The sequence below is a fragment of the Molossus molossus genome, unplaced genomic scaffold, assembly GCF_014108415.1.
Source record: "Molossus molossus isolate mMolMol1 unplaced genomic scaffold, mMolMol1.p scaffold_m16_p_1, whole genome shotgun sequence".
Lineage (NCBI taxonomy): Eukaryota > Metazoa > Chordata > Mammalia > Chiroptera > Molossidae > Molossus > Molossus molossus.
Window position 1 is genome coordinate 200800997 of NW_023425344.1, and position 26391 is coordinate 200827387.

General features: G+C 35.8%; 1 protein-coding gene across 29 annotated transcripts in view; it reads right to left on the bottom strand.

The window, feature by feature from the left end:
• Positions 1 to 26391, bottom strand: part of HERC1 (HECT and RLD domain containing E3 ubiquitin protein ligase family member 1) — a 236115-nt gene that overhangs the window by 109919 nt on the left and 99805 nt on the right. For all 29 annotated transcript variants that reach the window (XR_004960256.1, XM_036267182.1, XM_036267102.1 and 26 more), the window contains 10 exons: positions 23939 to 24064; positions 22254 to 22475; positions 16479 to 16631; positions 16218 to 16350; positions 14957 to 15148; positions 11852 to 12073; positions 9178 to 9351; positions 5136 to 5250; positions 4927 to 5047; positions 3025 to 3196 (listed from right to left, as the gene is read on the bottom strand). Coding sequence is in view for 28 of the 29 variants with exons in the window: in XM_036267182.1 (XP_036123075.1) it covers positions 3025 to 3196; positions 4927 to 5047; positions 5136 to 5250; positions 9178 to 9351; positions 11852 to 12073; positions 14957 to 15148; positions 16218 to 16350; positions 16479 to 16631; positions 22254 to 22475; positions 23939 to 24064 (1630 nt within the window). In the remaining variant the exon portion in view is untranslated. The remainder of the gene's footprint in view (positions 1 to 3024; positions 3197 to 4926; positions 5048 to 5135; positions 5251 to 9177; positions 9352 to 11851; positions 12074 to 14956; positions 15149 to 16217; positions 16351 to 16478; positions 16632 to 22253; positions 22476 to 23938; positions 24065 to 26391) is intronic.

Genomic DNA, 26391 nt, shown 5'->3' on the forward strand with positions numbered 1-26391 from the left:
GGGAAAAATTATTATTTTAGACATTAAATGCAGCATAGGAACTAAGTTAAAATTATATAAAAAATACACATAAAATATAAAACTTTCATAAAAATTACAATATGAAATACTCATGTCTATATAATTTAGATTGATTGATTCTATTTTTTACTCTTATTTATGAGTTAGATAAGTGGTTTTCAAAGTGTGGTCTCAGATCAGCAGCATCAACATTATCTGGGCACTTATTAGAAATGCAAATTATTGGGCTCATCCCAGAACTTCTGAATTGAAAGCATTAGGCATGGGGCCAGCAATCTGTGTTTTAATAAGTCTTCCAGATGATTCTGAAGTCCACAAGAGTTTGAGAAGCACTGAGTTAGATAAAAAGAACTACTTATATTCATGACCTTGGTATGAAAAATGTCAGGTTACAAAAGAAACAGACAAAATTTAAGTCGCAGTAGTTATAATTTAAAGGCCTCTTTCCCCTTCCACATATATAATACTTAACATCTATAATTTGCTGTATCTTAAATACACTAAGTAAGTACAACCACCAAAGGTCTTTGCTGAAACAGAATCTGGTTAACTATATGGCTAAGACTACCCCCAAAGTCAAATGGCATCACCAGGCATGTCCTAGCTGATGCCAGCTCTTCCCAATTTATAAGTGTAAAAAGTCAGCAAGTGTACCAAGGTTCTGATGCAGTAGTATTACTTCACAATAGGAAAAAATTATTTTGCTCAAATTTGAACTGAAGAGGGTATTCTTGGGGAGCCAAGGCAGGAAAGTTGATAAAATACTAGATTCATCTGTTAAAACGGCAATACAAACTTTTAAAATGGATCTATGTATTTCATAGAATTATTATGATAATATTTTCAGTGTGTTGTTGAAAGTTCCTATCAATAAAAATCAAAACAACAAACACAGAGTCCAGAGCTAGAAATCCGTTAAAGTAATTAAGAGAATGGTCACTGGAATTTGGTGCAGACCTGGTTCTAATTCCAGATGTTAACTGTAGCGCTAAATACACAATTTTGCTCTTTTAAACCTCTATTTGACCATCTTAAGAATAGGGTAATAGCCCAGCTGGTGTGACTCAGTGGTTGAGCATCAACACATGCACCAAGAGGTTACTGGTTCAATTCCTAGTCAGGGCATATGTCCAGGTTGTGGGCCCAATCTGCAGTGGGGGGCATGCAGGAGGCAGCTAACTGATGTTCTCTCTCATCGATGTTTCTATCTCTCTCTCTCTCTAAAACCAATAAACAAAAAATTATTTAAAAAAAAAAAAAAAAAGAAAGAATAGGGTAATACTAGAACTCATCTCATAAAATTTTTGCAAGGATGAGTTTATTTATGTGAAGCATCTGACCCAGTGACCAGCATATACTAGGTGCTCAGAAACAGTAGCTAGTTTAAAAATTATTACTCTTTGACTACAATGCTTTCTGTTACTATAACTGAGGGTTATATTTTGCTACTGTTTTTCCCCCTTTGGCCTTTGATTTCAGGAATTCCTAAATTGGTTTTTTTCTCCAAAATCTTTTATTTTATTTTTTATTAATTTATTTTTGTTACAGATGTTTCTTTTTTCCCCATTGACACCCTCCTCCCCACCCCCAGCTTTGTTGTCTATGTCCTTGGTTACACATACATGCATATAAGTTCTGTGGTTTATCTTCCCCTCCTCCCCCAACCCCCTCTTCTGAGGACTGTCAGTCTGTACCCTACTTCCACGTCTCTGGGTCTACCCTGTTCCTCAGACTGTTATGTTCATTATATTCCACGAATAAGTGAGATCACGTGATATTTGTCTTTCTCTGCTTGGCTTGTTTTGCTTAGGATAATACTCTCCAGGTCCCTCCATGTCATATTAAAAGGTAAGACATCTCTCTTTCTTACAGCTGCATAGTACTCCATTGTGAATATGTACCACAGCTTTTTTATCCATTTGTCTACTGATAGACACTTGGGCTATTTCCAGATCTTAGCTATTGGAAATAGTGCTGCTATAAGCATGGGAGTACATATATTCTTTCTGATTGATGTTTCAGGCTTCTTAGGGTCTAAGTTAAATTTTAAATTCAACTGTAAAAGTTTCCTCAGCCTAGATTTTTAATAACTATTCTCCCTTTCTCCATTTAGACCTTATCTTTTCCTCTTTTTTTTTTTTAATGGTTTTTGGTCTTGTTTTGAGCAATCTCAAAATCATTTTTAGAAGTATCCAGAACACAAACTGATAATTAAGTAAGTTGATATATACAGACAATCCCAATACTAAATGCATAGCAGAGCATAATGTTTTAGGCTACAAAGTGAATATATACTTTAACTTGAAATAGCCAAATCACTAAAAAGATAATAACAAGTGTTTAAAAAGCTTTAAACACATTTATTTCTTCCCCCTACAGAGCTCTTTAAGTGTTTTTAAGGGCATCTATCCTGTGACTCCCCTTTATTTTCACTTTAAAAACGATCTGTAGCCTCGGAATATAAAAGTATGAGAAGTGTTATTTACCCAGCCAATAGTATTCTCATGCATATTCTTGATCCCTACTGAGAATAGCAGTCAGTAGGTGTAGTCAGTGGGTGAAATTTATAATTTTAAACGTTGTACATATGAAAATAATTGAGTTCTCCTAATATGCATAGAAGGGGCTCTCTTCCTCACCATACAGAGGTCAGCCAGACCAAGGGATAACCTGGAACCACCAAGAAGACACACTTTGAATGACCGTATCCAATAACTCACGGGCATCATTTCATGTATGAAACTCAGTGGAACTGGTACTATTTCCAAAAGCCTGCTTCCAGAGCTTTTCAGCCCCAAACATGAAATTCAATAACTTTAGAATGGAACTAGCATAGAGCTAGTTAACTAATGTAAACTAATGTAAATTCAGACCATCAGTAGAATATCAAATTCTTTTAGGAAAACCAGAGAGAAACTTTTGTCTTTCTCTTTCTTCTCCACTAAATTCTCCTACCAAAAAGAATGGCACAGTGAATATCTTTAAAGTAAGGGGTATACTCACTGCCAGCTGTCATCACTTCATGTTCCCGTTCTTCCTCTTCATCTTCTGGCTCTGGATGTCCCTCTTCCCGGTCTCGCTCAGCCTGTTCTTCCATTTCAGCTTCTTCGTCAATGGTGCGGGTAAATGAATGCTCCTGAGGATCAACATCTGCAGAGTCTTGGTTTTCTGAGATCTTAAAGAAATGATCAGAGTTACATTGAACATATTTTTCAAAAACTTTGAAGAACTTCATTAAAATCTTAACTTTTTTAATCATGGAAAATGTATATAAATTATAATACATGAATATTACTACAAAAAAAAGACATACTGGATAAATCTGAAAAAGAAAGAATGTACGTACCCAAAATACATACAGAGACACCTATATATGCTTTCTTCCTCAATATTTTTATTAAAATGTCATGGTACAGAGCTGCAACTTAAAATGAGTTATGATGCCAAGGATAAAAGGTTCTTAAAGAATATGAATTTTGATTCCGCGCAGTCTCCTTCAAGTTATGCATATTATTACTCTGTATAAATGTTTAATAATTCTAATTTAAAACAGTATTTTAACTTTTTTTTGGTGAGAACATTTAAATTATACTCTTAGCAAATTTCAATCATATCAACAGTATTGTTTTTAGTTTTTTCTTTACTTTGTTTGCCCCTGGAGAAGCCAAAAATTAGAAATCTGGTAAGAACAAAGTTGGTTTTATTTCCCACGGTGGTTATGCTATCTAGAAGTCATCCGGAGGAAAGAGTTCTTAGAACTGGTGCTAAGAGAGTCATAAATATAATAACAGTACTATATCATTTCCCTCACAAATCTCAGTATAACCTAAAAATTTTAATTATATCCTCTAACGTATAATAAAAGTTATTTTGTGATTCATGGCCAGTAAATAAATTTAAGAATTTCACTGAGATGGGGTACTGAGCAGTCAGTGAGTCTGACACAATACATAAATCATTATCACCATATATGTGAGTTTCAAATATGAGCCTCAACAAAATGCCAAATACATTTCATAGAGTTAACAAATAGATCCACAAATATTAAATAATGGTATGCCAAAAGAATACTATAATAGAAATGTAGAGTAAGAGTTTGATTTCTTAAATCTAAGTTCTAAACAGTAGAGTGCAAAACATCTGTATAAAGTTTCAAAGTAAGCATTTCTGAAGGTGATGTATTATACAGGTTTATGATTATAAAGACCATGTTAGCAGGATTACCAAGCACTTTAGAAATCATCTCATTTTTGGTGCATGAATTACTTCTGGAGCATACTTAATAAAAAGTTTCAATCTTTACCCCCAGTGGTGGATAACCCTAATATGAGAAGGTGTTTTCCTTGCATTCAGCTAACGATTCTCCATGCAACTGTTCCCCTTTGGTGATACCTGTGCTCTCTGGAACAGCAAGGAACACTTGTATTTTCTCTCCTATGCAGAGCTCTTTAAGTGTTTTTAAGGCTCCTCTTTGTTTTCACTTCTTTGGTTCTTTTATAAGATGATTTTTGGAACTTTCACCAATTCAAGGTAGTTTGTTAATGTTTCTCAAAAATACGGTACCCCCAAATTAAATAGGATAATTCAAATGTGGTCTGATCGGCATAAAATAAAAAAATATTTCATATGATTTGTACAATTCAGTTTGTTAAAATAATTTATACTGCCTAAGAATATAAAAACTTTTGTTAGCAGCCATATCATACTTAATAAATGTAGAGTTAAATAAACTTCAAGTCTTTTACTTCTCCAATTTTTTTTTCACTAGAAAAAGAACTGCTCAACATTTACTTGTAAATCTGCAATAAGCAAGGCACATTTTTTCCCCTGACACAAAACAATATAGAGCTATATCTCCCACAGTTTGCAGAAAAAACATAGAAATTAACTGATGTCCAACTTTACCCATCTGTCTCGTGATGACGACCTGGTCTGAATAAGTTCAAGGTTCTTGCAAGCAAGTAAACGACTTCGAACTTTGTATACACAACGGTACACTTCTGATAAGCTTTTACCAGGTTGATATCTAAATAAAGAACCAAAATAGAAAAGTCACCTAATTTCTAACATCATGAGAGCAAATATTTATCTGAGGATAGTTTTAAGTTACTTGCCGGCTTTCTCCACATGCTTGACTAAGTAAATTTGTGTGTTTCAGAAGAGCTGCAAGAACAAACCTAGACACAGTATCCAACAGTGATTCATTACTTAAAGTTGCACTGTCCCAATCTGAAAATAAAAATGATACACTGACATTTAAAAGGGCTCAGAAAACAGTTCAGAAGTAATTGTAGCAGTTTTAGTAATCTAACACCTGAATGTTATTTTTCTAGTTATTTAACAAATACACCTACTAGAACCCACATATTCTTCTGTGTGCTAGGGATACAGCAGTAAACCAACTGAGTCCCTGATCTCAGAGTTTATAGTCTAGTTTAGGGGAGGCAGGGAGACAATAAATAAAAACATTAATATGACACATAAGTGCTATAGGGAAAAATCAAGCAGGTTAAGGAGAACAGAGAATACTGTACTGTGTGGGATTGCTATTTTATGTAGACTGATTTGGGAAGTCTCTGATAAAGTTGAGCAGAGATCTAGGTGAAATAGGAGAAGAAGCCACACAGAAACAGTGTCCCCTCAGAAAAATACTAGGGTAGAAGCCCTGAGGTGGGTTCAAGGAGGCCAGTGTGGCTGAAGCAAAGTATACATGCACAATAGTGGTAGGAGACATTAGAAAGCTGGCTGGGACTAAATCACATATGGCCTGCAGACCATTATAAATCCTCTAGGTTTTACTCTGAGGGAAATGGGAACCATCATTAAGAAGTCTTTGGACAGCCTGGCCAGTGTGACTCAGTGGTTGAGCATCAACCCGTGCACCAAGAAGTCGCCAGTTCAATTACCAGTCAGGGCATATGCCCAGGTTGTGGGCCCAATCCCCAGTAGGGGGCATGCAGGAGGCGGCCAATTGATGTTCTCTCTCATCGATGTTTCTCTCGCTCCCTCTCCCTCTCTCACATCAATAAAAATAAATAAATGCATAAAAAGAAGTCTGTGAACAGAAATATGACATGATCTGACTCATGTTTTAAAAGACTCATTCTGAGTGCAAGTGGAGAAGTTCCTACAGGGATAGCAAGAACAGAAATAATTATTGCAGTAACTCAAGTGAGAAATGATGATGGCTCAGACAAAAGTAGTAGCTGTAAAGGTAGTGAGAATGGCCAAATTCCATATGTATTTTTAAGGCAGAGTTGACAGGATTTGTCAATGGATCAGATGTGAGAATATGAGAGAAGTCAAGGTTGACTATAAATGTATTTAGAACGTGGTTGGCATTTACTGAGACAGGAAGACCACAAAAATAACTTTTGGGGAGGACAGGGAGCTAGAATCATGAGTCTGGTTTTGAATATTATCTATCAGATATGCTAGTGGAGGTATCAAGTAAACTAGTCAAGTGTGTATATACCTGGTCTTTGAAGCCATGAAAATAAATATTGGGAATACATATACATCTAAGTGGGTAAGAAATGAAACATTTGGACAGAATTGAGTACATGCAATTGAAAACCCAAATCATAGCATTAGATGATGAGAACCAGTCAGGGGCTTTCTTTAACTCCATGTTAGCATACCAGCACTATATATATATATCTTTTAATTTTATTTATTTATTTATTTATTTATTCCTCATCCAAGGATATTTTTTCTATTTACCTTCACACAGAGTGGGAAGAAGAGAAAGGGAGAGAGAGAAAAAAACATTGACATAAGAGGGACACATCAACTGGTTACCTCCCACACGACCCTGACCAGGGCAGGAGATGAACAGCAACTGAGGTACAAACCCTTTACCGAAATTGAACCCACGACTCTCTGGTCTGCGGGCCCACTCTCTACCACTGAGCCAAACTGGCCAAGAGCCAGTACTATATTTTTAAAATGCAGTACAGCCCTGGCTGGTTTGCTCAGCAGTTAGAACGTTGGCCCACAGACCAAAGAGTCACAGGTTCGATTCCAGTAAAGGGCACATACCTCAGTTGCAATTTGGTCCCTGGCCCTGGTCGGGGTCATGCAGGAAGCAACCAGTTGATGTGTTCTCTCTCACATCAATGTTGCTCTCTCTCTCCCTCTTTCTCTCTCCCTCCCTCCCTCCCACTCTATCTGAAGATAAATGGGAAAAAAATCTTGGATGAAGATTAAAAAAGTAAAAATAAATAAATAAAAATGCAGTACATTCCATGAATTCCAAATGGCAGTGGGACGTTTACTGTCTCTTCCACTCCCCAAATGTCTGTTAGACTGTTAATTTGAAAGACTTATTGTGCTACTTAAAAGGAAAACAAAACAACCCAGTGTGATTCAGTGGATTGAGCATCATCCCATGGACCGAGAGGTCCCAGTTTGATTCCCAATCAAAGCACATGCCCAGGTTGTGGGCTCAATCCCCAGTGGGGGGCGTGCAGGAGGCAGCTGATTGATGTACCTCTCTCACATTGATGTTTCTATCTCTATCTCTCCCTTCCTCTCTCTCTAAAAAAATCAATAAAAACATTACAAAAAAGCAAAACAAACAAAAACACCCTTGGCAAATATTAAGCTCCAAGTTACCTTTATTTGTTCTTAATTCCTTCTTAAAACTCCTATTTCAAGAGATAAAATTTTACACGTTGGTTTTCCAGTTCAGTCATTTCTGTATGCTCAGGTAAAAAATTAAGTTCAGATTTACCTACTTAACAGGTGAAAAAACTGACAATATAAACATGCCAGATTTTAAGAAATTCTTTCAGCCCACAGAGAATCTTAAAATGACAGTCTGTATCACATACACAATTTTTCTACATTAGGTTCTTGAGAGATCATCTGTGCCAAGGGACTGCTTGTTATTCTGAGACCTTAGAATAGCATGGCTTAGGGATGGAGGGTGGGAGAGAAAGAAACATTGATGTGAGAAAGACATATCAATTGACTGTCTCCCACATGACCTCGACCAGAGCCTGGGATCAAACCTGCAACCCAGGTACATGCCTTTGACCAGAATCTAATCCATGGCCCTTCGATCCAAGGGTAAACACTCTAACAGCTGAGTTAAACTGGCCAGGGCCCATTTCATTTTTTATTATATAAAATATAGTCCAATAAAAGGTGAAAATGTATTTACTTTTAACATTTTTATCACAGAAGAAAGGAAATCCAAAGAAATGTGGGGAAACTAAAGATAGGATAAAAAATATATAACATGGAAAAAGACAATAATCCAGGTCATTGCTAAAAGACAAAACATGGAAGCTAAAAAGAAATCAGGTATATCCTTTGAAAATTTGTACATAAAATTAATTAAATATAAACTGAAATACTACTACATACTTGCATAGCACTTTACTACTGTACTTAATAGTGCACCTTATTTCAAATAAATATCGTCACCAGCACTCTGAAGCAGGCAACTGTTTTAAAGATGAGGAAAACGACCAGGCCTACAGCTGAGACTTCTACATTCACATATTTTCAGTTCTGACACCAGGGTTTACAAAGGAAAACGGTTCATTAAACAGACTCATACTAAATCCATTTACTTTGCATAGAATCCTTCAGAAAAATTATTGCCTCTGGATTTATCTTTTATACAAATCTCAATTTTCCCACAGTAGGTTTGCTTCAAGTGAGATACATGTATATAAAAAAACCTTTAGGGTATTTGCCACAAAGAGAAAAAAATATTTCAAGAATGTTATCTGTGCCCTGGCTGGTTTGGCTCAGCAGTTAGAGAGTTGGCCTGCAGACCCAAGGGCATGGGGTTCAATTCCGGTCTAGGGCACATACCGGGGTTGCAGGTTTGACCCCTGGCCCCATCAGGGTTGTGCAGAAGGCAACCAATCGAAGTGTCTCTCTCACATAGATGTTTCTCTCTCTTTCTCTCTCACTCCCTCCCATTCTCTCTAAAAAAAAAAAAAAATCAGTGGAAAATATTCTCAGATGAGGATTAATACACACACACACACACACACACACGAATATTATTTATAAAATACCCTTTTCTTTAAAAAAGCAATAGGGAGAGCACTATGATTTTCTATTTACATGTATTACACATACATATTAGTATTATGAACTAGCTACATATTGATTCTTCCCTTCTTTTCATCTTACCTTTACTCACAGCATAATCCTGCATACTGATCCAAAGGCTTCGTGCAGGTTCTTTTGAACAACCCAATGCCAAGTCTACATAGACAGCAATTTCAGGCCGCAATCTGTAGTCAAAAGGCTTCTGTTCTTCATTTCCTGAAAGAGCTACTTCTAATAGGCAACTCATACATTTATCTAAAAAGAAAATTATTCGAGTTACTCATTTTAAACCTCATAAATTTTGGTGCCACACACAGAATCTTATATTTATTTAATGCATATAAAATGATACATTTCAAACCAGTTTAAGTAGATGCTACAAAGTTGTTTAATATTTCTCAAATGGAGGTAGTATCACCCCATCCATCTTCTCCAAGAGGATGTGTGACCACATGTTAACACTCCAGGGAGGAATTCTGGCATTTTAGTTGGCAGGGGCCTATATGTGCACCACCGTCATATACAACAAAGAACCCACTTGTTCAAAATGGAATGATATCCTCTTTAAGAAACACATGCCCACTAGAAATAGATTAGACAAGAAATTTTTTCTTTTTTCTAGACTTAAGTATGATTCAAGAGAGATTAATGATACCATGAACATTTGTTCGGGTGGTGCCTAACTTTTCAATAGACATTTGGCATTCAAAATTAATTTTCCATTTAAAAAACAAATAAAACAATTCTCTAAATGATAGTCAGGCTCTTGGGTTAATATCAAAAACCAATTTAACCCAAAATATAATTAAATAATCATATATTTACAATTTTACAAAGGACTTATACCCTTTGCTAATACATGCAAGTATTTAAACATAAAATGTAACATTTTACTAGATCATGATTTTATAATTTAAAAACTGAAAAATAACATTAAAAGTGAAATAAGCCAGTCAGAGAAATACAGGTACATCTGATTTCACCCATACGGTACATGGAATCCAATGAACAAAATGAACTAACACGCAAAATTGAGAGAGACTCATAGAGGGAAAACAGGAAAGCAGGCTGACAGCTGTTGGCGGGGAGAAGGACCAGGAGGTGCTATGGTCAGAGGGGTAGGGGTAGAGGAATTGAGCAAAAAGAGAAAAAACTCATAGACATAGACAGCAGTGTGGTAATTGCCCAGGGGTGGTGAACACACACAATACAAGGTACAGATGATGTGTTGTAGAATTGTGCCCCTGCAACCTGTATAATTTTGTTAACCAGTGTCATCCCAATAAATTCAATAGAAAGAAAACAAAAAGTGATTTTATTCATACTAAAGGCAAGTAAACAGAGTAAATATAACAGAAATATGAGGAAGGTAGATATATAGATACTTTTGTCCCAGGAGGACATGTGGGACTGACACAGAGTTAAATACTGATAGTACTGTAACCATCTTTAGGATGTTAAATATCTCTTGAAAAACCATGCTTTTACTTTTTTTTTTTTTTATCCTCACCCGAGCACATTTTTCCATTTTTTTTTTTTTTGTTCAGACAGAGTGGGAGGGAGAAAGAGGAAGAGAGAGAGAGAGAGAGAGAAACATGGATGTGAAAAGGATACATCAAGTGGCTGCCACCGCATGACAACCAGGGCCGAGGACAAACTCAACCAAGGTACATGCCCTTAGCAGGAACCAAACCCGGGTCTCTCTGGACCGCAGGCCGATGCTCTAACTGCTGAGCCAAACTGGCCAGGACTCTTACTTTTTTTGATACAGTATCATAAAGTTCCAGTCTAGCATTCATCAGCCATGGCTAGAATTATCTTCTGGTTCATAAATGAAATGATGAATATATAAACTCTTATTTGGAAAAGGAAAAAAATCTGCAAAAGCTCTCTTCTCTCCATTCTCCACCCCTCCATCCCCAAAATCACAGAATCTTTCTATGATTTTTGTCTTGTTTTATTTGTTTTTCTCTTGATTAAAATTCTCTTAGATTGAGATTTCCCTTAGACTTTCTTTCTTGGACACTTGTTGAGTCTCTTTCTCATGTCAGAGAAATAATGAATTTTAGATCAAATATGACCATATAGGCTACCTAATATAACTCATTATTTTATGGATTAAAATTAGAAGCCCAGAGAGATTAAACCTATCCTAGATAAAACAACTAGATCATCTGTTCGGGAACTGGAGAAATCCTCATGTTCAGACAGTCAGAGAGCTGGTTTACCAACAAAGTAGAAAAATGGGAGATGAGGCGGAAGAAAGAAATCCCTCAAAGACACCATAAATAGGGAGGGGGAAAAAAATGAGGAATCACACAAGGTAACACCAGCATGAAAGAAGGACTGACTAGGAGAAGGAGGACTACCAACTCACATCTGAGAGGTGTTTGAAAACAGCACTGGTAAGTCATGGTAGGTAAACTTACAAAGCTTTACATTCTATGAAGCAATTTCATAATCTCCAAGCCCAGAAAACAAGTAATCAAGCATTTTCCCGTTTTATGAGTTAGATGACTTGCCCAAAATGAGTGATAAATAATAACAGAATGGGACTAAGCCTTCATCTTCCTAGTTCAGAGGCTCTTTTCACTACACAATGAGGGCTCCAAGTTATAGTTTCAGATCCCCTACCCTGCAAATGATGCTTTTGTTTCCTATCAGTTTTCCATTTAGCAAGTCCAGAATTAGTGAAATCTCCAATGGAGATAAAAACATAAGTATGTATTTTAAATGTTGCAAAGAAGTACATTACCTAACTGAGGGGTGTCCATTTCTACACCGTCACTAAAAAGTGGTGTTTTCATCCAATATGCAGTGTCCTGTTCCTCTGGAGACACAGGGGAGCCCTGAAGCATGCCACCAAGACATCGCCCAATAAGGAGAGCAATTGTTCTTTCCAGATCCACAAGCCACACCCAGGACTGGGCTGGTTGAGGTAATGGCACACCAGCAGGATCAATCAGTTCTGGCCCTCCTAAAGACAAAATCATCAGTAATTGTGTCTTTATCAGGAATTACAGATTCTCAAGCTTTCTTATTGCATTACAATAAGATGTTGAAGCAAAAATAATTTTACAATGAAAAGAAATTATAACACTTTTGGCATATATTCTCTTTATAAGCCTAATTTAAAATGTATTCAGGTAAGTTATGCATATATTCTCTTTATAAGCCTAATTTAAAATGTATTCAGGTAAGTTATGCTATCAAAATTTCCTTTATAAAATTACTAATTTTAAGATAAACATTAAAATAGTATATGACAATAGTAGGATTCTATTCCTACTTTTCTTTTCTTTTCTTTTTGTTACAGATGTTTCTCCTCTTTTACCCCATTGACACCCTCCTCCCCACCCCATCCCCGGCTTTGTTGTTCATGTCCATTGGTTATGCGTACATGCATATAAGTTCTGTGGTTTATTTCTTCCCTCCCCCCACCATCCCCTCTCCTGAGGGTTGTCAGTCTGTACCCTACTTCCTATTCCTACTTTTCATTATCCAGATCAATTTTACCATAAAAATACCTGAAGCAGCTCATCCCTCCAAATCAACACAAGAGTTGATCTTTTAATAAAGTGACATTTAGTATTATTTAATGCTTTTAAAACTTGAATTCAGAATTGTACTAAGATCTAGACCCATGCTTTCTTATTGTACATTTGTTTTTAAAAGTTCTTCAAGTTAACAAAAAAATAAATAAATCTATACCATAAAGATAAAACTTAGCCATAAAGATAAAAAACAGATATCAGTGAAATACTAGGGGGGGAAAATACAGATCAACAAATCCAAAACTGGTTATTTGAAAAGACTAATAAAAATGGATTAACCTCTAATAAAAGTAATCCTAACAAAATTCAAAAAGTAGAAATAAAAGCCCTGGCTGATGTGGCTCAGTGTCCTCCCATACACCAGGAAGTCATCAGTTCGATTCCTGGGTAGGGCACATACCCAAGTTGCGGCTTCAATCCCTGGGTCAGCGTGCATACAGGAGGCAACTGATCAATGTCCCTTTCTCACATCAATGTTTCTCTCTCTCTCTCTCCCCCTCTCCCTCTAAAATCAATAAAAACAATCCTCAGGTGAGGATTAAAACTTGTTTTAAAATTAGAAATAAAAAGAGGATGTAACCATAGATACAACAGAGATTTTAAGAAACCATGAGTGAATATTATCAACAATTTTATATCAATAAATGAAAACCAATAAATGACATTTTCTGGAACAATATCAATTTCCAAAATGGATTTGATTAAAAAAACGAAAAGCTGAAAGAGAACAAAAACCTCTAAAAAAAGAAAATTAATAGCCAAAGCCTATCTAAAAAAAACACCTGGGTCAGATAGTTTCATATATAAAGGGTTCTAAACCTCAAGAAAAGATAACCCCTATCTTACACAAATTATTTCAGAGAAAAGAAAAAAAGGGAAAAATTCTAAACTGATACTATGAGGTTGGTATAATGGTGGTAGTAAAAAGAATGCAACAATAGCATGACAAAAAATGAATAGAAAAATATCAGTTATGAACACAAATGCAGAAATCCAAAATAAATCACACCTAACTCACCTAATGCAAACAGAGTGAATCTTGGCAAGTTCTGAGATGCTTTTGCAAAGCAAGGGTAAACCTAGAATGGCTCCATATTAAGCCTAATCAACATCCAGACAAATCTATAACCTTGACATTCGACTTAATCTAAATCCAGGTGTCACAGCCCCATACAATGTTAAAGTAAGACAGGCCCTCAGTGTCATCTTGTCCAACTTAACTCTCCAGGAGAAATAAAACCATGGTTTTAAGAAGTTATAAGTGATTTGCCCATGATCAGACAGTCAAATTACTAGCAGGGCCAAGACGAAAATCTAGGCTCTTTCTATGCATTAGTCCAGAATCCTTTCCAACAAAACATGTGACCTCACTTAAACTTGAAACGTTTTTAAAACTGCAGTAATGAAACTCCTTTGATAGCCTTGGGATAGATAGATAGATTTCAGTGGAAAAACATACTGATATTTTCTAGACATGATAATTTAAGTCATATTCAACAGCACAGAATAATTACCATTTTATAAATTAAGAGTAAATTCAAGGGTCATGCCTAAAATCAGAATTCTATTTCCTACAAAATATCTAAAAAGAAAAACAGAAAAGTAGGTTCCCACTTTCCATCTTTTGCATTCAGTTATCTATCTATCCAACCAAAATAAAAAATATTTTAGTCTCAGATAGAGATTTAAAACTAAACATTTTTGCATTTAATAATACTTTTTAATCAAATCAATCTATTGACTATAAAATGAGTCCTTATGCTACTGACTGAATTATGAAAGAATGCTTTCCTATCATCCATTGTTGTACAGTTGCCCTCACCACTTTGCACTTCGACTTTTGCGGCTTCACTCTATTGCGGTTTTTGAAAAAAAGTGAAGCCGCAAAAGTTGAAGTGCAAAGTGGCCAGGGACGACTGTATAAATAAAGAATCCTACTAAGCGGAAATTCATTTATTGCAACAGAGTCTGGAACTGATTAATCGTGATAAACGAGGGCTGACTGTATCCCAATTTAAACCATGTCAAAAATTGATAAAAAAAAAACGTATCTTATAATCAATGAAATATACTATTCAAACGTGCTGACCATGTAAAGACCCTACTCATGACACTGTTATATATGAACAACTTCTTAAAGTTTTTTCATATAAGAGCCCACTTTAAACTGTAATCTCTGAGAAGATAACAACTTTATCTTTTTCATTACGTAACACACCCAAGGGTCAGATATGATTCACCTAATGCATCCAAGAGAAACAACTTTTCTCAAAAGCACTGGTTGCTCTTTTATCATCTTTACTTACCATGAAGAGGCCACTGTAACTCTTGGTCTTCTAAAAGAGCGGCAGCTGGCAGGAGTCTATTAAGGCAATCAAGAGGTGGCAACAAGTCGAGGAGGTAACTCAACAAAGGCCGAGCCACGGACACGGGGAGCAACAGTAGGGAATTAACAATCTGGCAGAGCATACTGCCTGCAGCTGAGACATATATCACATCTATGAAGGATAAGAAATTCAACATGGATCAATTGTTACCAACTTAAAAACAAACAAATTTTAACTTAAAACTACAGTACACTAATTCAATACAGTAACTCTTTGTTGAACACCTTACCTGGTAGCTGGTGTGGAATTTGCAGAGAGTGCCACCAACAGACACTTTGTGGGAAACCATACATATCCTCATGCCAACAAATTCAAAACATTATATAGCTCCTTCACTTAAAATGCATTATGAATTTCTGATTCACAAATTTATCCTTTTTCGGATTTACTAAAAAAATATTTCCTGAGTACCTACATGACATTCCAAGCACTGTTCTAGGCAGGTGAAAGGGATACACAATCATGAAAAAAAGATAAAAATTCCTGCCCTCATGGTACTTACATTTTAGTGAGGGAAGCCTTTATGTTTTTTAAACCAAATTTACTTTTAAAAAAATTAAAATTACCTCAAAGCATCTATCTTTTTATTATCAGTATTGGTTTTAAATCAATTTTGTTTCAGTGTTTGATTGTATTTGAGGCAGGGTAGCCCATTCAGAGATGAGCTCAATTTGAACAGTTTAAATTTTAAATGCCTATGCAACCATAAAATGGAGGTGTCTGGTAAACAATGGTTTTAGTTTCCCAGTTTCTTTTTTTCAGTGGGGGAACTCGAGAGATAAGTCAATTTTAGATAGACATACTGAATTATAGTTTCCTTTAGGACAACCAAAAAATAGATACCAGTAGGTAACCAGAGAAAGACTCATATGAAAAGGGAGTTCTAAACTAGATGCAGATACAGGAGTCAACATACACATGGTGGTTAAAGACAACGGGATCAGAAAAGATCATTCAGGGAGACATGAGGATTTAGGGCAAAATTCAGAGGATCCTACACATTAGAGGGTATGTCCAAGGAAGAGGAGTTTATTAGATCCAACGAAAAACAGTGATCAGAGAAACATGAGTAAAAACAGAATTATGGCTCAGGTTTTTAGGCCCTCATAAGGCTTTGGAAAAGCTAAAGACTGTTACTTTACAACCACTGATTAAATCTGAAACCTAATTCCAAACACACCTCTTAATTTTTCTCCAACGCTGCCATTCCAAGGACTTTCTTTGAGCAAATTTGCAGAACGTGAATAAATATCTGTGGCATGAGGCAACAAGAGCTGAAGATGTTTATGAAGCAATGCCACACTGCTTGAGTTCTGAGGGAAAAAAGTAGCTAAATTACTACTTTGAAAGATTCAAGGTACAAAAATATCATAGCTTAACCAAATATCTGAGTTTCAAGGTCCCTAAGAGAGATCACTATAAAAGGCAAAGAATCACATACCTCACTAATGTTATTGATATGGCAAAATGCCAGCAGCTGTTTCTGCAGTGAACACAGCAGTTCATGAAGATGAGCAGGCTGACTGTTCTCTGAAGATGATGTTCCAAGTAGAAATTTATCACTATTCTTTTCTAGCTCTCCAAATGCTTGATCCTAAAATGATACATAAATGAAGATCATATTTGAAGTATTTGAAAATAAAAGTCCTTGCCATAAATTATTCTGATTTAAGAAGCCATTGTCTTTTTTCTCCAATATTATCAATCTTTAAATCTTTGCTATGTTATTAGCTACTAGATAATAAAATTTATCAAGCAATCTCAATTTATTTTTCCATTATAAAAATAATACATATTTCACCAAAGTAATTTTGAAAATATAGAAAATAAGAAATAGGAAAACAGCCCTGGCCAGTTTGGCTCAGTGGTTAGAGCATCAGTCCACGGATCAATGAGTCTTGGGTTCGATTCTGGTCAAGGCAGTTGCAGTTCATCCCCGGCCCTGGTTGGGTCATGCGGGAGGCAGCCAGTCAATGTGTCTCTCTCATATCAATGTTTCTCTCTCTCTCCCTCTCTCTGTCTACCTCCCACTCTGAAGATAAATGGAAAAATATCCACAGGTAAGGATTAAAAAAAAAAAGAAACAGGAAAATAGTACAGTACCCAAAGACAACATATTACAACATTTTAATGCTACTGTTCTCCAGACAGTATTTTTTTCACATGCTGTGAATTTCTAAGATCACAATTCTTAAAAAGTAAATTTGTTTCTGATTATAAAAGAGGTAAGCAGACACCCAGCCAGTGTGGCTCAGTGGATTGAGTGTCATGCCATGGGCTAAGAGTACCTGGTTCGATTCCTGGTCAGGGCACATGCCCGGGTTGCAGGCTCAACCCCCAGTAGGGGGCATGCAGGAGGCAGCCAATCAATGTTTCTCTCTCATGGATGTTTCTATTTCTATCTCTCTCTAAAAAAATCAGTAAAAACATAAATAAATAAAAAGAAAGAGATAAGTGGATTAGCCCTGGACAGGTGGCTCAATTGACTGGAGTGTCATCCTGTACACCTAAGGGTTGTGGGTTTGATTCCTTGGTCAGGGCACATAGCTAAGTTGCAGGTTTGATACCTGATTTGGGATGTATTCAGGAGGTAACCAATCAATGTTTCTTTCTCTCTCTCTCATCAATTTAAAAAGCATGTCCTTGGGGGAAAATTAAATCATGTCCTCAAGGTGAAGACTGAAGAAAAAAAATAAAAGTTAGCCCTGGCTAGTTTGGCTCAGCAATTGGAGCATCAGCCTGCAGATCAGAGAGTCCTGGGTTCGGTTCCCGCTAGGGGCACGTACCAAAAAAAAAAAAGTAGAAGTTAGAAAAAAATAAATAAGTGGACTAAATAGACATGATAATTAAATATAATACACGATCCTTTAAAGGGGGTTGCTATATAGTTATCCCTCGCCACTTCGTGCTTCAACTTTTGTGGCTTCACTCTATCACGGTTTTTTCAAATATATTCATTAAAAAGTTGATCAAGACAGTGAAAATGATACAGTGAGCACTCGGTTGTCTGAGTCAATTATACACCACTGTATTACAATTAAAATTAAAATTACTGTACATGTGGACTGTAGGCCTATGTATTTGAGCACCCCAGGAATCCTTCAACACCAGGTGCGACCACTAGAGTCTGGAACAGATTAACCACGATAAACGAGGGATGACTATAAAGGATAACTTATTGAGAAAATTATAGAAATTTTAACATGGATTATATATTAGATAATAGTTCTGCATCAATGTTAAATATTCTAAATTCTATAAGTTTTCTGTTGTTATATAAGAGAATGTCCTTCTTAAGAATTACATGCTTTTGGAGTGTTTGTTCTAGTTCTGTGAAATATGTCGTCGGTATTTTGATGGGAATTGCACTGAATCTATAGACTGCTTTGGATAGTATGGACATTTTAATGATGTTAATTTTTCCAATCCATGAACAAGGTATGTGTTTCCACTTTTTTATATCTTCCTCTATTTGTTTTTTCAATGACCTGCAGGTTTCTGTAAAGAGGTCCCTTTACTTCTTTGGTTAAGTTTATTCCTAGGTATCTTAATTTTTTTGCTGCGAGTCACAAGCCAAGCGGAGAAAGACAAATATCACATGATCTCACTTATTTGTGAAATATAATGAACTAAACAAACTGATGAACAAAACTGACCCAGACATAGAGGTAGGGTACAGAGTGACAAACTCCAGAAGAGAGGGTTTGGGAGGAAAGAGATAAACCACAGAACTTATATGCATGTATGTATAACCAGTGGACACAGACAACAAAGCTGGGGAAGGAGTGGGGGAATGAGGAGGAGAGTGTCAATGGGGGAAAAAGGAGAAACATCTGTAACAAAAACAAATTAATAAAAATAACTGATTAAAAAAAAAGAAAGAAATACATGCTAATGCCCTGGCCAGTGTGGCTCAGTAGTTAAGAGCATAGGCCCGCATACTGAAGGGCCATGCATTTGATTCCCAGTCAAGGCCATGTACGTAGGTTGCAGGGTTCGATCCCTGGCCCCGGCCGGGGCATGTGCAAGAGGCAACCAATCAATGTGTCTCTCTCGCACTGATGTCTCTTTCTCTCTCTTTTTTTATACTCACCAGAGGACATTTTTTACATTTATCTTCAGATAGAGCGGGAGGAAGAGAGAGAGACATATCGACTGGTTGCCACCCACACAATCCCAACCAGGGCCGGGGACAAACTGCAACCAAGGTGCATGCCCTTAGCGGGAACCGAACCCAGGACTTTCTGGTTCATGGGCTGATGCTCTAACAGCTGAGCCAAACCAGCCAGGGCTGATATTTATAACTCTTGTATAAGCTTAAAGTTATTTCAAATTAAAATCTTTTTTTTTTAAATGCACAGTATAAAAAATTTAGAAAGTAACAAAACTGTATTTTTAAAAAGTTAAAAATCACAACTTAGCCAATCATCCAGAGAAAATCACTATTAATATTTTTGGTGTACTTCTTTCTTGATTTTTTGTGACTTTTTCATAATACTGCTTATTCTACTTTTACTCTTCCCTTTTCCAGCAAAATCACAAATATTTTCTACATTTTCATAAACCATGTGTATATAAAACTTGAATCATATATTTCATCGAGTGTATATACCATAATTTACTTAACCACTCCCCTATTTTTAGACATTTCAGTGGTTTCCAATTTTTTACTTATTATTGCTTATAAATAATGATGTGATGAATATCTTTATGCACAAAATATGGTCTGTTTACAATATGCAAAAGAGAGTCTCAGAACATTTTAAGCCCCTTGCTATATAAGCACCATTATAAGCTCCTAAATAAGCACTATTATAAACTGTTTGTGACTCCTCAAAATTCATATATTGAAATCTAATCCCCCCAAATGCAGAAGTAATCAGAAGCAGGATCTTTGGAAGGTGAATGGTCACGAGGGCAGAGTCTTCATGATGGCATTAGTACCCTTATAAAAGAGACCCTCAGAGAGCTCCCCTGTGTGAGGACACAGGCAAGAAGACAGCTGTCTATAAACCAAGAAGCAGGCACCACTGAATCTGCCAGCACCTTGATCCTGGACTTCCCATCTCCATAACTGAGAAATAAATTTGTGTTGTTTATAAACCACTCAGTCCAGGGTATTCTATTATAGAAGACAAATAAGACTAAGATAAGAACCATTACTTTAAAATCTTGGAACATGACAAAGTTGATTTAAATCACATCAGAAAGAAACAATAATTTATTATTTTAGCCCAAAAAGAGTGAGTATTTTACTCCATAGCCACATGATATACACATCTACCTTAGCCCTAATGACATAATAAAGGCACTACTTTATTTCAGCATAAATGTTCCTTACAACCGGGGGGTGGGGGGGTGTTTCAGTCAATAACAAGTGGATATGGATATACTATAACACTGTTCCCATTCTACTTTCCACTTACAGCCAAATATCAGTTCAAACTTATATTCTTAAATCTGAGAGAAAATAATTTATAGGAACAACAGTCACTCTAAGTCAATAACCTTTTAATGTGGATGGAATAAAACACTAAGACTTGTATAGAAGAAAAAGAATATACAGACCTGACCCTGAAGAGACATAGGAGACAACATGAAAGGATATGCAAAAATTCAAGTTAAGTTATACAGTACACTTTGACTTTAAAAATTGCTAAAGGGTATGTAGTTATAATTACATGGTTAGATGGGGTTATTTGGGCAAAGCTTCCTAGAATAGTGAAGTCTTTAAAAAATTAGACTGGTAACCAGGAAGAGCAGGCAGAAGATAGGTATGCCATGTGCCTGAGCTCAGCTAAGAGTGGTGTGTAAGCCACCACTTACGAAGGGTATGAAATGATGAAGGGTATGAAAAGATTTTAAATTAATACAGTGAAGTTTTTTAATACATCAAGGTTATTCCAGCAGTAAGATGTTAAGAGACCAGCAACAGTGAAAATAGCTACAACACTGCTATTAGTATTAGGTTATGATGGCCTGAGTTAGAACCCCTAGAAATAAAAAGAAAAAAGATAGATCTAAGAAACCATAAAGGAAGAATTAATGGCATCTTAATCCAGAAAAAGCTCTAGCATCCACTGTCTTCGCTTCTGTTCACTAGCCTATTCTTAGATAGTACCAACCACATTGTTTAATTATAAGATTATATCTGTCCTACAGAGCTGGTGAAGATTGGATGCAATTCTTTCCTGAAGGACAATTTTAGCTCTGGGATTGAAGGTAGGAAGACACCTGGGGGACCAGAACTGTTCCCTAGATAAGTGGGGTGCCCACTCCACATCAGACCCTGTGGTAGGACAGGGGAGAGGCCTTGTCCAGTCACACAAAGTGTCAGAGGTTGACAAGAACTAGTGGATCAACCAGGGTTATATGGCAAGTGACAGAAAGTATCAGGTTGAATTGGGCAAAAATAATAATTTATGGTTTCACAAAATTAAAAAATGCACTGGACATCTTAAAAAAAAAATTATATCTGGTAACGTCAATTATTATTAAACCCATCCTCATCACTCTTCTCTTGCAAAATGTTGCTATCTGTGTCTGTTTAGTCTTGTACATTAACATCAAATTATTATAAACTCCCCTATTATTCTGCTCTTGCAAAATGTTGTAGACTATTTGTATCTGTTTATTCTTGTACATTAACATCAAAACATTTTGGTAAAATTCTAAAATAAATCTCTTTGGAATTCTCAATTGTAAGCCACTAGGCACCCACAATATTTAAGAAGATCTGACATGTTTTCCCCTATGGGGAAGTAGAGTCCAGAGTTTGATTTATTTTATGAATGTTTAAATGTAAAAATATCTTGCCCTGGCCAGTTTGGCTTAGCAGTTAGAGCATCGACCTGTAGACCAAAGGGCCATGGGTTTCATTCCAGTCAAGGGCATGTACCTGGGTTGTAGGTAGGGATCTGTAGAAGGCAACCAACTGATGTGTCTCTCTCACATCAATGTTTCTCTCTCTCCCTCTCTATCTAAAAATCAATGGAAAAGTATCTTCGGGTGAGGATTAACAACAACAAAAAAATAGATATACTTATATTTATATAATATATATAAAATTTATATATATATCTATATAAAATTTATATAGATATATATATATCTTGACCTGAAGTGCTACCTTTCACCTCCAAAAAAACAAACAAACAAAAAACCAGGAACATGATGATCATGATGATGATTTTAACCACAAAAAAAGAGAACTTACTGTATAAAATCCTAAATTTCTTAAGAGAGTCTTCATCAAAATTTCAGCCAGATGGGTATCTGGATGGCAGCTCTGAGTGCCGTAAGGTTGATCTGACAGGTTTCCATATCCAGTACACACAGAAGAGAGGTCAGCAGCATCAGAGGGTGAGCTATAGCCAAGTAAGGAGGCTACATGGGTATGATCTTGCAAACTTGTCAGAATGATATCCAGTTGCATTCTCTAGAGAAAAATATTTCCATCAATGAAATAGGAACACATAAATAATTAGCTTAAAATTCACTAGAAAAGAAAAAAAAAATCCCAGAAAGAATCTATACTAACAATGCTAACTAATCCACTTCATATCTTGATTAACAATAATCTTTTACCAAGTGTGTAATCAAAAGAAAAGTTATCCCACCCTAGCTCTGTTGGTTGAAGCCTTGCCCTGTATACCAAAAGGTAGCAGGTTCAATTCCCAGTCAAGTCACATACCCAGGTTGGGGTTCATGCAGGAGGCAACAGATCGATGTTTGTCTCTTACACCAATGTTTCTCCCTCCCTCTCTCCTGCCCCCCCCAAAAAATCAACATAATTTTTTTTTTTTTAAAAAGTTATCCAAAATTGGAGGAAAAAAAAAAAAAAAAGCTATCCCATTTAATACCACTTGGGAAAATGCAACTTATAATTTTATTCCATCCTTTATTATATTACCTAAAACTCTAAGCTAAATGGCATACTTTGCATAATGATTTTAGCAACGTAAGTAAAAAGCAGGAAATGTCAACACATAAATTATAATACACATCCTTCTACAGAATTACCAACAAAACTATTTATTCTAATGTTTAAAATAAATCACTGAAACCTAAACTAATGCAAATACTCATTGCAAGGCATCTGTGAATATTATATTACAAGTGCTTATCACTTTTTCCCTGATAGCTTTAACTCCATAATTGATTGTTCTACTTGATTAAGCAAAATGTACTTAGTCCTTTAATGTACAGAAGATATTAAAAATGAGCCCTGGCCAGTTTGGCTCAGCAGTTAGAGCGTCGGCCTGCGGTCCTGAGAGACCCGGGTTCGGTTCCCGCTAAGGGCGCGTACATCGGTTGCAGTTTGTCCCCGGCCATGGTCGGTTGTGCGGGTGGCAGCCACTCGATGTGTCCCTTTCACGTCGATGTTTCTCTCTCTCTCTCTCTTCCTCTCTCTCCCTCCCACTCTACCTGAACAAAAAATGGAAAAGTGTCCTCCGGTGAGGATTAAAAAAAAAAAAAGAAAAAGAAAAGAATAAGCATATTGGTATCATCAAATAATTTTCCTAACAGTTATCTTTTATTTCTATGTAAGCAATTTCAAACAAAGTTCTGGGCATGGAACCAACAGTAGTGCATGACCTTGATTTCAACTCAGTACATTACACATAAACTAAAAGATCTCTGGTTTGATGGCATAAGCAACACTGGAAAAATAAGTCATCATTTTAAATTACCCCCAAATAATTTAATAAATTAGCATTTATTTCACCTTCATTAGAAATCTGGGAACTCATTCAGCAGAAAACATTAAATACAAGTATTTTACCAGAACCAACAAATATTATTTCATAAACACAAGGCAATCAATTAGCTTTATTTTCCTCCCTCTTTTTTTGTGTGTGTGATATTACTGGTTTACTTAGATACCATGCAGAGGCTCACCTGTCCTTTGGATAAGCTTTCCCATCTATCAGGTCCTTGGGGTAAAAGAGAATGAAGTAACTCCATACGTTCTCGTAATGGAGGTAACAGCATGGTTGCTCCTACTGACAGGGTTTCAATTACGACCTAATATCAAAACAGAAAATGTACTTATTGGCCTGGTTCATCTTTTTAATAAATAAAAAAGATAAATTAAATCCACTGACTACTAGGATCATGAAAATCTAAAAAAGGTGAATCATGGAACTCTAAATAAAAGTGGTATATGAAAAAAGAAACCATGCAAGTCCTTTAGACGTCAATAAAAAGACCAGAATACATATGTTGGATTTGCCACTAAATAGATAACTGTCACACAGGGAAAGTAAATGGAAGTATATACTTGAATGAGCACACACACAAAACGGCATTAACATGGCCTATGAGTTCATAGAAGGTCTCCCTAAGATTAGGCACTTAAGAATTTTAAAAATGAGCAGGATTTAGCCAACATAAGTCCAGGTAGCAGGAATAGCATAAAGAATAGCTGCATTATCTATGACCCACAACTTCTGTAGGTCACAGCTTCTTTATCAGTAAAACGAGGGGATTCGTCTAGAAAAAAAGATATACTCAAAGATTGTGAGCTCTTTTTTTATAAATTAAAAAATGTGATAGAAGAAATTAAAAAATCAATAAAATGATTAGAATATAAAATTAAATTTCTCATAGAGGAGAAAGTAGAAAACAAGAAAATTAACAGGTCCAGAAGGTCTCGTAGCCCATAATAAGGAATTCCAGAGAAAGAGAAAACAATGAAGAGGAAATAACAATACACTTCAAGATAATTTCTTAAAACTGAAGGCTATAGATTTCCAAAGTAAAAGCTGTCCACTCAAATATACACTACAATGGATAAAATCAGGCCCACATCAGTTCATACTATTTTTAAATGTGAAAACACAAGGGACAAGTAGAACTTGCTACAGATTCAGGAAAAATAAGATTTCCATACAACGGATTAAAACTTTGAATAGCATTGATTTTTCTGAGTAACAACACTGAAAGCTAGAAGGCAATGACTTCACAATTCTTTTGGGAAAAAGATTTTCTATTTAGAATTCTGTGCCTCAGTTATTCATTAAGGTATTCAATTTGCAAAGTACTTAAGTGTAAGTATGTTCTCAAAGAATATATTTTCACTCTGGCCAGTTTGGCTCAAAGGTTAGAGCACTGGCTCGTGGACCAAAGAGTCGAGGGTTCGATTCCAGTCAAGGGCATATATCTCGGTTGCAGTTCGGTCCCCGGAAGCAACCAATCAATGTTTCTATCTCTCTTTCTCCCCTCTCCCACTCTATCTGGAAATAGATGAAAAAAATATCCTCAGGTGAGTATTTAAAAAAATATATATATATATATATATATATATATATATATATATATATATTTTTTTTTTCTATCTACCCTCCCTCAGAAACTACTGATGGATGCAGAAACTCAGCAGACACCACTTTAACCAAACAATCAAGGTCAAAATCTCCAGTAATAAGACACATCAATATCATGAACCCCATGGTATGATGTACTGAGGACACATCATCACTTCTATAGTATTCTTGACAAAAATGTGCAACCTCAGTCCAATCGTGAGAAAATAAAGATATTCAATTTTTAAAAATTGACCAGAATTTATAAAGTGTCCAGATCATGAAACACAAGGAAAGGACGAGGAATCGTTACAGATTGCAGGAGACTAAGGAGAAATAACGATTAAATGCAATACGGGATCCTGAATAGGATCCTGCAAAGGAACAAGGACATTAGTGAAAAACTGGTAATTTCTGATAAGGTTTTTAGATAAATTAATAGTATTAAGCCAGTTTTGATAACTATACTGTGGTTATATAAAACATTAGTATTAGGGGACAGATACATGAATACTCTTATTTATTCAACTTTTCCTTTAGTCTACAATTGGTTCAAAATAAAGCACTAAAAAAGAAACAAACAAAACACAGCAACAGTGATCACTACAAATAGTTAAATTACTAGAAGTTTCAGGGATAAGGAAAGAGGAACAGAAACAATCCTCAAAAGAAACAGCCTTATACATATCCTGGGAGAATCTATCTCCTAAGGACTCTCCTAAGAAAGTAGCTACCAAGGAGACTCAAGAATAAATAAATGATTCTAAAGGTAATTTTTAAGTTTACTTTCCTTACTTTATTCCAGTAATTTCAACTTTAAAAAAAATATTTCACTACCTATTGCTGATAAATATTAAATCCTCAGAGTTTCAGGTTAACGTTAATACTCCTTCTACCTGCATCCCAGGGACATGCCCCCTTTTTAATTTTAAGTTGACATGTAAGTTACATGTCATAAAATTCACTTTTTAAGAAAAAATTCTCACCCGAGGTTATGTTTTTATTGATTTTGAGAGAGAGAGAGAAACATTGATTGGTTGCTGTCTG